The sequence below is a fragment of the Alosa sapidissima genome, chromosome 6 (genome assembly GCF_018492685.1).
Source record: "Alosa sapidissima isolate fAloSap1 chromosome 6, fAloSap1.pri, whole genome shotgun sequence".
Classification (NCBI taxonomy): Eukaryota; Metazoa; Chordata; class Actinopteri; order Clupeiformes; family Clupeidae; genus Alosa; species Alosa sapidissima.
This window is the reverse complement of record NC_055962.1, coordinates 2,149,910-2,162,995: the sequence shown is the minus strand read 5'-3', so window position 1 is coordinate 2,162,995 and position 13,086 is coordinate 2,149,910. Positions and strand designations below refer to the sequence as shown.

Below are 13,086 nucleotides of genomic sequence, written 5' to 3'. Positions count from 1 at the left end.
TAAAAAGATCGCTAATTTTAACCCTTAGAACCCGATTAACGCAAACTGCGTCAAAAAACACACCCTTTTTTCTCTGTTACATTGTTCCTCAACTGTTCATCACCGCAGTATGGCATGACAGAGCAGAAGTGGGGCTTTCCAACGAGACCACGCACGTGTCTGTACGTTCAAGTATGAAAATAAAAAAAATCATGAAATTAAATCAAATTGCATCATATTACTCTATACTTCTCTGCGTTCACCTGCGCACCTATTACTCTCGTTTGAATTACTCACGAGCCTGTGATCGCATGGATATGTCAAGCATATCAGATGAAAGAGGAGACACAGGGCTATCCAAGTATGTCAATCCTTCTGGCTTATGAAAACAGACAAAGTGACAAAGCAAAATAATGTCATGTACAAAAACGATGACGTGATGATGTCATCGCCACACCTCAGCTCACCTGGACTTGACACTTGCCTAACAACACTAGTTTTCATACATGACATTACCAAAGATTACACTCAGTAGAATAAATATGACAACTGGTGATAGCGCCAATATCATGACTTGGTGTACTGAACAGTCTTTTCCCTGTTTTCTTGGTGCATTCTAGCTACTGTCAGTGACAGTAGTCAGCGTAGTGCCGGTGTCATTAATTTATTTTACATGTCTTACAACATAAATAAATGCATTCATAAGTCTAGTGAAGTCAGATATGAGCATACAAAGACGCTTAGAACTCATGTTAAGCCTATGGTAGATGCGCACTAAATGCGAACGCGCGATTTGATGCAGGCAAAAGTATCGTCTGTTACTAACGAAGGTATTATAGCAAAATTATAAATGTGGCGACGAAATAGCCTAGAACTTGGGTAGGCCTAGCAGTTTAGTAACCTATGCACTTGCGGTGATAGCCAAAACTAATGTGAATCGCGGACTATCCTACAACCAAAGAAAGTAAAGGAGATTATTTGTACCTGCATTAGCCAAATAACGGACGGGACTGCACTCTTCACAAACCGTACAAATGAAGTTTATTAGTTTTACAGTTGACTACAGTTGACAGTTCACTATCAGTCCACACAAACAATTCTGGTTTTCTTGCACTAGCCATTTTCGCCGTAGCCTATTCTGTCTGTTTGTATAGGCCACAGCGCGCAAGCTTTGGTCAATTCTGTAACAGAAACAGTGCCACCTATAGGTCTGGGATATGAAGTAATGTGTTGTCGTGTTGAGATGGATCTGTTTGGACGCAAATATTCTTGATACGGATCCAGGGAATACGGATGAAAAAAAGATCGGTTTGGTACGTGTGGACTAGACCTCAGTGATGACAGCTGAAATATTTCTGTGAAATATTTCTGTGCAAATCTTCTGTTTTCATATCTTTTTCAGACCTTGAAATTCTTTCATTTTTGGGTGGATGACAAATAAGCCTGAAAAAAGGAATTTAAAAAAACTTGAAATATCATCCCTAAAAAGTGTTTATATGTGTTGCTGTATCTCTAAACTTGACTAATATATTTTTTTTTTTCCAAAAAAAAAGTGAAATATATATTTATATGTCAATTTGTCATGTTAGTGCCTAAAATTGTCATATGGTGTGACGTGAAAATAATTTGAAATAAAATGAAAATTAGATACTTTTTTCTACTTTAATTTATGTCACTGTACATTTTAATCACGTTTGCTTTGATATGCAACATTTCCTTGTGAATATTTAGAAGAAAAACCTAAAATTTAACAAGTTATTTTGTCAAGATGGAGAATGCTCCTAAGTGTAACCAGATATTTTAGCTTAATTCTAATATTTCTTGTAAGAACTCACTCAAAATTCTTGAGGTTCTTGCAGATACCATTTCCTTTGTGTGCTATTGATGTTTTAATGATTTTTCAATTATAAAGTCTTTTTTGTGACATTATTTAATGTCACACCAAATGACATGGTGTCACGCCATATGATGAACTGCACCACTCCACCATGTGTCAGAGCAAAACAGGGTTTTTAATGACAATAAAATCATTAACAATGAATTTTGAAGTCACTGTATGAATGGTGTATGCGTGTAACAGCAAAATAGATGAAAGTTTAGTATTTATTTTTTTAAACTTACATGGCATGGTAACATAAAAGAAAAAAGTATGAGAAATATGAATTGTACAGATACATTTTTTTTCCCAATTATCACAGATTTAACAAAAAACATATAATATCTGAATTTAAATAATGTTTTTACAAGAACTTTTATGTAAAAATGCAATTTGGTCATAGGGTGTGACAGAAATGTCATATAGTGTGACTTGAAAAAAGCTGTCACACTATATGATGCAGCGTCACACTATATGACATTTTGACAGTTAAGCTAATTTTCTAGACAGTTAAATACAGCTAACTATTATTTAGCATGCAACTGACCACATGGCAGCAGTGCTTTTTAAGAATTCATGAAGAATATTTGTGGAAAATAGCTACTTTTTAGGCAAATGATGTCACACCATAAGACACTAAAATTTGGCCACGATTGATGATGTCCAATTCAAAGCTTTTTATATAAAAATCCAAAAAGCAGAACTCGCTTCTTGACCATGCCAATTACTCCTGACATTCTATTGTTACTTCCTGATTAAGCAGGGTCCTCTTCCCAATAATAATGTCCAAATGAATGCCCGGTCAAAATATACTATATAGTGTCACGCCATATGACAACCATTTTATGGACAAAACATATTTGATTATAACTTAGTTGGACAGCATGCATAAACATCAAAACTTTCTGTAGTTGTAAAAAACATCCAATTATTTTATATGCATGGTAAAACTTTAAAGTAATTATACTTTTTATGGATATACACTCTTTTTAGGAAGTTCGCACACATGGTGGACAGTCACACCATATGACATTTTTTATGTTTGGATGATTATTTTAAGTCAAAAGTGAAATAAAAATCCAATAAATTTAATATGACAGAACTTGAACCTACCAGACCTACAACATTTCCATATCAATTCTTAACAATTGCCATTTTTTATAAGTGTGTGACACATGGACAGTCTGAATTCTGCTATTTGTCATCTACCCTTTTACAGCTTGAAAAACACGTGCCATGTTTGGGCATTAATATCTTGACAAATATTTTCCGTAGCCTCCACACATTTTCTAGGGTGGAAGACCAACTCAATACAAAGCATGTGTAAACAATTTAAAGTCTGTACTGAATGTCTCCTGACCTTCGAAAGGGCCATAGATTTCGGAAAAATGTGCAGTAAGTGTGATATTGAGGGTGTTAAAAAACAGTTTTGTTTTTTTCATATGGTATCAGTCACTATTTTCTCTTCAAATGCATCAGTTTATTAATGTTTTCCAGCAATTTGAAGACTCCACATCAAATCACCATGACATTAATAAGGATAAAACAAGGCATGTTTGTATTTTTGTGTCAACTGAAATGGTATGTGGGGTAGTTAGTAGGAGCATAAAAAATCTATGTGGAAATAGCTAAGTATATGGATATTTAATGTGTACCAATATTGTACCAAGTCCCATTCACAGAATATATGCATGTAGTTACAGGTGTTTTGGGAACACCAAAATAAACATAGAATAGATTTTAGCGCCCCCTCAGGTGAAGCGCAGCATAGCATGTTGGCTCTTAACATACACTTTACCTGTCTTGTGTTTCTATTGTTTTATATATTGTGTTCTGTTGTTTTTACATTGTTCTTTCTATCTTTGTGACTGTGAGACCCGTTCAAGAATTCCACATGTACTTGTACTTGGGCAAATAAAGATGAACTGAACTGAAAAAAGTGCAAAAATTGTATATTGACACACAATACATGTTCCCAAACTTTTGACCCTTGAAGAGGGAAATTTAGCCTTCAAATCAAAATTTTACATCATACATTAACGTTATTATTGTCTATACTCTATACTTTCACCTTTACATCATCAGGCTAAGCAAACGAGGAAAAAGAGAGACCTAGGTATCGAATGCCAGTCTAGCATGACCCCCTCAATCACCCCCCCCCAAACTAAGTCTTTACATGACGTTTCTGTATATGGGAAATTTCAGTCATCAACAGTAACTGAGGATACTCAATGAAATAGTGAATGGTCAATTCTAGGATAGAAAGCGTCTCCGTGTGTCCCCTGCAAACATTTAAATTCACTGAATGATCCAGCAATCCACATCATAGCATATAACCATTCTGTATGTTCTAGTATAAAAAGTAAATTTGAATTTTGTTTTTGTCTTTGCAGTTAAATGCCATTGCCGACTACTCTGCCATCTCAGCAGTGGGATGGTGATTCATGAAGGTAAGGGCATGGCACTGTAGCCCCATCTCCACCTGACCTAAGCCTGCCTGCTCCTGCCCCCACTGCAGAGGATCATATCCACTGCAGCCACCCATGATTGCCATTCTGGAGCCATAGATCAAGTATGTTCAGCTCTTCAGTTTAACTTGTTTTAGTTGTTCTGCACTGACTTTGTTGCATATCTGATCATGTTTCAGGGCTCTAGAGTGCGACCAAAATTTTTAATAGTGCACCTAAAGTCATAGTGTCATAGAGTGCCTAGACTGTTCTCTCATCTTCTTTTTCTCCACAAACTAAGCGTTTGTTCTCCTTTGACTAGTGTTGCACATTGCACCTACTGTATACTACAAAAGTATCGCATTACCCTGAAATTACAAACCTAATTTTATTAGTGTCGATACTTTTTTAAGAATGACAGCAGAGACGGTTGACAGTGTTGTTTTGCCTCCGTGAACCTTGCACCCCTTGTCTAAAACATTTCAGGATGCCATTTCACCATGAGAAAACTTAAAGGAACTGTATGTAAGATTGTGGCCAAAACTGGTACTGCAATCACTTTCAAATTACTGTAGAACGGTGTATCCCCTCCCCCTCCATCCTGACTGGCAGAGCTGGCAACCCGGATGCCGAAATACTACTGACTTTGTGATTAGTAGATAGGTGGAGGTGGCGCATCAGGCCAAAACACAACATGACAACATCAACATCAGCCTGCAACTTCACTTTTTAAATGACAATATCCTGGCCGTACTACTGTTGTCAGTGATATAAGTATTTGAAATGAAAATGATTTCTTAATGTCTAATGACATATCAGGTCCATTTTATGATTAATTGAAATACATTTCTTACATACGGTTCCTTTAACGTTATGGTGACGTTGCTAAGAGATCAAAGCTTTGGCATACTTAGTAAATGACTTGCACATAATATATTTTTTATTTATTTATTTATTTTTTTATTCACAATTTAGCACATACAACACACACATCTAAACACGACCACACAACACACAAAACAGCAGGGACAACACATCTAGACACATCCACAGGACAGAAAAAGAAAAGAAAAGGAAAAAAAAGACAATGACAATCAAAACAATAATAATAATCCTACGTTACCACAGTCTGTGGATTATCCATTATTCAATCTAAGTTTGTAATTTTATAGTATGTATATAATTCAATATTAAGGACCAAGTGGATAGGTAATCTTGCAGTCTTGAATGTTGTTTACTTGTGATTTCTTTAATGGGCAACAAGTCTATTATTTGCTCCAGCCATTGACCCAAGGTGGGTCCTGACTGGGAAATCCATGTACTAAGTATACATTTTTTAGCAAAATAGGAAAGCATTATAAACACACTTTCTTGTATAGGGAAACTTCTTCTGAACTTTCAGACAAGAGTTCAAGAGTTCTGTACAAGTGGGATATCTTCCCCTTAACCGAAATAGCAGTAATAATAAATTGTTCCAGCTCAGTGGGATAGAGTCTAAATTGTCCCTTTTTATGTAAAGGTACAATGATGTGACGAACTTGCAAATATTTAAAAAAGTCTGTTCTGGGTATTTCATAATTTGCACAAATATCAGTAAAGGATTTAACAGACTCAGAGTCCTCATCAAACATGTCTGAAAAAGTTTTCAGACCATGAAGTGTCCAGTTTCAAAAATCAGTTTGAGAGAGAGCTAGAAAGTCGGGGTTAAATGCAATAGGAGACTCTTTGCTTATATGACCTTCTGTATTCAGATACCTATTGCAGTCCTGCCAAACTTTCAATGTAGTTTGTAAAGGGGGCATCCCTACACTCATCAGGGACTGCAATTTATTAACATAAAGTGTTGTTGTGATCTCCAATGGATAGCATGTTAGTGATTCCAATGTGACCCAAAGATAACTCGTTCCCAGCTTCCAACTTATTATATTTCTAACTTGGCAGGCCCAGTAGTACCATAGAAAGTTTGGAAGTCCTAACCCCCCTTTCAAACATGACTTTGTTAAAGTGGACAGTTTAATCCTTGGGGTCTTATTGTTCCATATACGTTTTGTTAGACATCTATTGATTAGCTTAAAAAAAGCAAAGGGAATATAACATGGCAACATATTAAATGCATAAATAAACTTAGGGAGTATACTCATTTTGATAACATTGATTTTCCCAATAAGGGACAGTGGGAGAGCTGACCAAGTCTGAAGTTTCTTTTTGCATTTTTCCAGCAAAGGGTTATCATTTTCCTGAAATAGTTTGTCCAAGGTGGGTGTCACTTGTACTCCCAGAGAAGGGGCATTCTTCTTTTAACATTTTTTCCATTTTGGATATTTAGAGGGCAAGCAATTGATTTTTGTAAATTAACCTTATACCCTGAAGTCTTTTTGTATTTTTGAATGTCTGCCAAAACATGGCGTAGAGTTGACATAGGTTCAGTAACAAATAATAGAGTGTCGTTGGCATATAGTGAAATTTTATGGTGTAGTGTACCTGCAGTCACTCCCTTTATCATAGGATTAATTCTGATCATCTCAGCAAACGGTTCTAAAGCTATAACAAATAATAATGGGGAAAGAGGGCACCCTTGCCTGGTACCCCTTCCTACTGTAGTTGCATTGGGTGAGATTCCACACTATTTGTGCAAACAGTTGCCTTTGGAGTGTCATATATTGCTTTGATCCATTTAATAAAATATAATATTGAGCTGAATATTTAGTGGAAATGGCCTACTGTAGCATTGTGCTGATAGATAAAAAGTCGCTAATTTAAAGGCGCAGTCCGCATTTTAAGCCTAGCTCTCCATTTAGTGTGTGCGCTTGTAAAACTAGTGTTGTAGCCGGTTAGCCCACACAATCCTGGTGCAGTAGCTTAATACAGAGCCTAACATTTATTTTAGGAGGAGAGGTGTAGGACCTACAATGTTACTTTGGGAGGAGAGGAATCGATGTAATTTGATTCTCTTTGGAACTGAAATATCAACAACCTTCAAGTTGCAACCTCTTCAATCAGCATCAATATCAGTAGGCCCATCACATGATTCACTATTTTGTACGTAGGCCCAGAGGACTATATTAGGCCATATATTATCATCAAGTAGGCCTATAGTAAATAATTTACTTAATGTTGGTTTAAGTTATAAACAGAACATGTTATAAATGGAAAAAAATCCATGGTTCTGCATCACTGCAAAATGATCATGATGGCCTATATATTTCAGCCATATTTGGTTTAGTCTTGTGTAGGCCTAGGCTACTTTGCTCTATTATAAATTAGTTTTCTTTAGGCCTTATAGGCTGTATTGTAATATGCTATAATATTATATAATGAAATATAATGTATATCAATGTCATTCAAAGTCATTCTTTTAAAGGGTTATTTTTCAAAATATTCCTCCGGACCCCCCTATTATTTTCCCCAAATATATTTTCTTTAAGGCCCTTTGTGTTGTAAATATACAGTAGCCAACACTATAGTACACTAAAGTACTCGAACCATCGGGGGGTGGTGTGTCACACCCCTGAATAATATAATGACAGTCGGTGCTTCCTGTAGCCTATGTGTCTTTTCTCCTCATATATATGCAGTATATGCTGGGTAACATATACTATCAACAGTTAATGCTATTTTTCACACTAGAATCCGCATTTGAAAGCCTGGTCATCTTAGGCTGCCAGTTGTAGTTGCCAGTTTGTGTGTATTATTTTAGTAGTAGTTATTTTACCTACTTAGACTGCATAATGAAAAAAGCTTTGTCTGTCACTTCTCTTCTTTGTACATGCAAATGTACATGCTGAAGGGCATAGGGAATGTTAAAATGTTTTACACTGGGCTTTTTTGGGCTATGTATTGGTAGACAGCTCTGATAACTTACCACTGTCGTCGACACACCCACTCGCTTGTCTGCTAATGCAAGCACAAAGCAAAGTAGCCTGTGCGTGTGGTGTCAGATAACCCTTTCACCCAATCAAATGACGGCGTTTCTTGTACTGTCGTACTGCAGTTCACTGTCTGGCCAATAGTGTTGCACGATGTACCAATACTAGAAAGGTATCGAAACACTCATATCCACAAACCTGTGTCGCGGTGTGAAAAGGCAGAACCGCGACACACCCTTTCTAGTGTTTCATGCAGTGCTTTGCAGCTTACGCAGCCGCATAAGCAACACACATCTCCCGCTTTACTTACCGGTAGCCTACGTTGTCCAAAAATGGCCTATACATTCGTGACACTCCTGTTAGTAAACTGGAGAGAGCAAAACATAGGAACATGGTCACATTAATCCCATAAACACACAGATAACTCTTACACCAACCTTATTTTGTGCCTTTTATTCATGTTTGTTTCAAGATTTAGTACGTTTACTATAAGCACGTTTCACTCTCCACTTTGATGCAGCATAGATTTCCATTATATCAGTCATCTTCCCCCTAAAAGGGGGTGTGTATGCAGCACAACGTTCTGTTCCATTCCATTCGTCAGTGTGTATTATTTAGTTTCCGGTCTGGCTAGATCGGTGTGGTGTTGTAGTTGTTCTAACGTTACTAGTTGTTGCAACAGCATGTGAAAAAACTACAAAGTTTGTTACACCAAAATTAACGTTAATCTCGTGATAAAAAAATTGACGCCGTTACAATAGGTTTCCGTTATTGCCGTTAATAACGCGTTTAACTGACAGCACTACCAAAAATAAATAAATAAATCATAATTTCATACCTCTCATTGCTTTCATTGTAGACTATGTGTTCAACTTTACCAAACAGTATAGAAGTAAACCCCCTCTCCTTGCCCCGTTCTCTCTCGCTCTGCCTCCCTCCCTTGCTGAATGGATACGCGTGACTCGGCCAACACAATCCAAATAAAACATTCACAATCGTGAAAGCAAGGACGCATAAAAGACGACTAGTTCAATTACTATTCAATCCGCTTAGCATCATTAGCATTCTGCACATATCTGTTTAAAACTCTTGCATTCAAGTTGACTAATCATCTCAATACCAATGTTTCCCAAAAGGGCCTGTCCCGAAGTGAACAAGTATTACCTTGAAACTTGCATGGGGAACGTGGGGAAACAGAACAGTCCAATCAGTAGACTATGATAAACTAGCCAACTATGCTACTTTGTTTACAATATTTCCAGGCTACAACCAGACAGCTGAATTAAAACAGTAGGCCTAGACTATAGGCTAATCTGCATAAAGTGTCCGGTCATAAATATCAGACATTCAGTAGTCTCTCTTTTTATATCAGGATATAAAATAATACAGATATATAATATTATATATTATATTGTAATCCTCTGGTGTTCTAAGGTAGGCTATTGAAATGTTATTTCAATACCGAATTGTGAGGTTGGTGTATCGTTACAGCCCTGGACATCAACAATTAAGATTCCCTGTATGCAGTTTGCTTGCATAAAATGATTTCTGCGGATTTTGCAATGACACGGCAACAAACACGGGTATGCAGTGGCTATTTAAAATTACGTAAAAATGATGTGCGATAAACTGACACTTATATATAGTGTCAGTACTTATATACTTATACGAATAGCCCAAGCTACTTTGGACTTGAGACTTTGAATAACAAACGACAAATGACAATTCTGACTGCAATGTCCCAAATTCAAACGAGCGAAAGGCTAATGGTCCCGAATTTAACGTTTCAGAATGCCACACAGCTAGACAACGAGTTGCAGAGAGAGTGACATGTCACTTATGCTACCAAGGACTGTTTTTTGAGTCACATGGTTGCACATCTCATATGATGACTCTTACTCTATCTCTCTCTCTCTTTCTTTCTTTCTTTCTTTCTTTCTTTCTTTCTTTCTTTCGTTTTGTTCCTCAAAAAATGTTTGTAGAGGCGTTAAGAGTGCATTTGTTCTAATTGACTTTTCCCCTGTATCATCATGCCATAATTGACTGCATATCTCCACATTTTAAAGTGGATTAAAAAAAATGTCCCTGAACCTGCCACCCCTAGGCGGTTCACATAATTCTCATATTTTTCATCCCTGATGAGGTTGCATTTCTGTTGCTTGGCCTGGAAATATAATTTCTTTTGCAATGCATAACTCCTGTGAACTTAAGTACATACAAACATTTTGAACATTTCATTCTGTTTTTAGAAGGTGTGCTGAAGCTCAACATGAGTGCCACTGATGACGGCACACTTGAACCTGCCTCCCTAGAGTCCCGCAAAAGAAAGGGCTCGCCATGCGACACATCTGGGCAGAGGTAAGGATAGGGATAGCATCCACCACTCACTAAACACAGCTTATTTGTAAGGAATAATGGCTGCAAGTGGTGTCCCGTTGTGCTTAATTGATGTTGGAGGAGAATATACTATGAAGTGTCGTTATCATTTAATGGGATACCTTGAAGGTTGTTCTCCTGCTTTTGCCCTTGCATTATAGCACATGCTCATTTACAATAGGCCTGCACGATTTGGGGAAAAATATGAATCACGATTTTTTAGCCTAGAATTGATATCACGATTCTCTGCCACAATTTTCCCCCCTCAAAGTGTAATATTTATTGCACACATGAACCATGACAAAACAAAACAATTTGGCAGTACCAAACATAGATTTTGGCACCTATAGCACATTGTGCATCATCACCACAAGCCTGTAAACATAGAGTCTTCAATGAATAAAGAAAATACTGGCCATTTAAGTACAGTAGGCTACCAAAAATACTACATAAAACACATTGAACTAAATATGGTCCTGGTACAGCCTGATACAGGCACAGCATCTGAACTCCTTGAACATGTCTTTACATAACTAAAACATGTCAATCAACATACTGCAGCTACAGCTTCAATCTTTAGAGAAATGGAGCTTGTCAATTTAAGTACAGTATCAAAAACAGAATGATTTCTTAGCACACTCTTGAACTGCTTGCCTTTTAGAGAATTAACATTCAACTGGCCATTCAGTTCGGTTTGAGTGGTTGGCTGATTCTCACTAGTAGGCCTACCCAATGTTTTTTGCAGTACTCTAGGCCACAGATGGTTTCTTAAAGGTTATTTCTCCACTACTGGTTCATTTATCAAACTGGTGCTTTCTCTACGTCCTTTGCCAATTAAGCCACGTAGTTCGGTAGAGAGACGTTTGAATAAATTAGCGTTTGTGATTGACAACGTGATTGACAACGTTGTGATAAGTAGGCTATACAATTTTGAACAAAATTGTCTAGGCTACACCGTGACAGTTGTAGTCTGCATGAAAAGTCCTTGCACACGCGGTGCGGGCTGAAGCAGTTTAAGGGAGAGCAGTGCAGGGAAAGAATGCATCAAAGTTAATATATAGCCTATTTTAAATAACTGTGTGCTGCTATGGAAAAAATAAGTATTATAAATAAATATTAGAGATATTGTGAGTAACGTAGGAATGGACGAGTTATTCAGCCTAACTGTAACTAATTACTGAAATTTGAATTATAATGCGTTACCTTACTTCCAATAAAGTAACTAAATTACAGTAGCGCTTAACTTTATAATTTGTTACCCCCATCACTGCTAGTAGGCTACGTGGGTTTTAATCAACATCAATTTTGTGTATTTCCTGTCGCACTAGTTGCACTAGATGCTGCAGCCTCCAAGGCTTTAGAACTACCGTACTCGCTCCACAAACAGTCTGCTTACAGGTGGTATCAGGTGGTAAAAAACATTTAAAAATGACCCACAAATATCAACAGAATGTGAAGCAACAACCATTTTGATTTATTTTCAAAAATACTATATACCCTGGCATCTATGCCCAGATATCCACTGAAATTTGCTTGCAAACCAGCATTGTTGATTATTGACATCAGGGTGCAGATAACGTCTCCCTTCCTTCTCTTAATGGATCCCTATTGTTTTTGTTCTGATTATTAGGTATTTGTTTTTTTGTATTATTTTGTTTTTGTTTTGACAGCAAAACTGAATCTGCAGCCAAAACCATAAGACGTTTAGACACCACATTTTCAGATCTGAAATCAGTGCAAGATCTCCCAAAACTGAAATATCTGAAATATCCATATCTGTTGATACGAGGTGCTATGATAAGCACATTTGTTTTGCTCATATCTTGGGAACTGTATTTGTTAAGTTTACAAATTTTAGGGCCTGAGCTTGGGAAGCCTGCACCAAAGATGCATAGCCCTATTGTTTCTGTAGGGATTATAATTACTATACTCCACTATTTGTTTCTTTTCTCAAAGACTTATTGAGGTGGTTCCCATGGGCGAAAAATCACACACACACATCAGCCCTCATTGTGTGATTGGCGTCATAACCTCGTAACTGACTTTCCGGCTGAGTAATACACTTTTTTCCGAAAACAGTGCTATCATGTTGCTATCGTGTTACGTTACGTCACCACCATCTACCTAGCAACCAACATAGCAACCATTGAAATAAAGCATCTACTGTATGTCAGTTTCCATAGCAACCAACATGATTACCCTAGCAACCATCATAGAAACAGCTTTAGCATTGCAACAACCATGTCTACCTAAGCATAACTATTTCTATATTATCTGTTTTAACACTGTATATTTTACATAATATGTTTTGCATTGTCATGCAGTGGTAATTCCTTGTAATAGTTTTATTTTATTTCTGTTTTTACTTGGATGCATTTTTTGGTTTGATGCTCTTGTACTTATGTTTGTGATTTAAAGTCAATGTTATCTTTTGATTTTTATTCAATTCTGGACTTGATTTGATTGTGTGACACAAATGTTCAGATTCTTAATAAACATTTGATCACAAAAACAAAACACACTATGATGTCAATTTCCACCA

The 13,086-nt window shown here is 36.9% G+C and overlaps 1 protein-coding gene across 3 annotated transcripts in view; it reads left to right on the top strand.

Moving 5' to 3' along the window:
• ncoa1 (nuclear receptor coactivator 1) overlaps positions 1 to 13,086 on the top strand; it is a 159,222-nt gene that overhangs the window by 14,099 nt on the left and 132,037 nt on the right. For 2 of the 3 annotated variants that reach the window (XM_042094296.1, XM_042094294.1), the window contains exons 2-3: positions 4,249 to 4,427; positions 10,418 to 10,526. In XM_042094296.1, the coding sequence (XP_041950230.1) occupies positions 10,438 to 10,526 (89 nt within the window). In that variant the 5' untranslated portion in view covers positions 4,249 to 4,427; positions 10,418 to 10,437. The remainder of the gene's footprint in view (positions 1 to 4,248; positions 4,428 to 10,417; positions 10,527 to 13,086) is intronic. The other variant, XM_042094295.1, reaches the window with a different exon arrangement.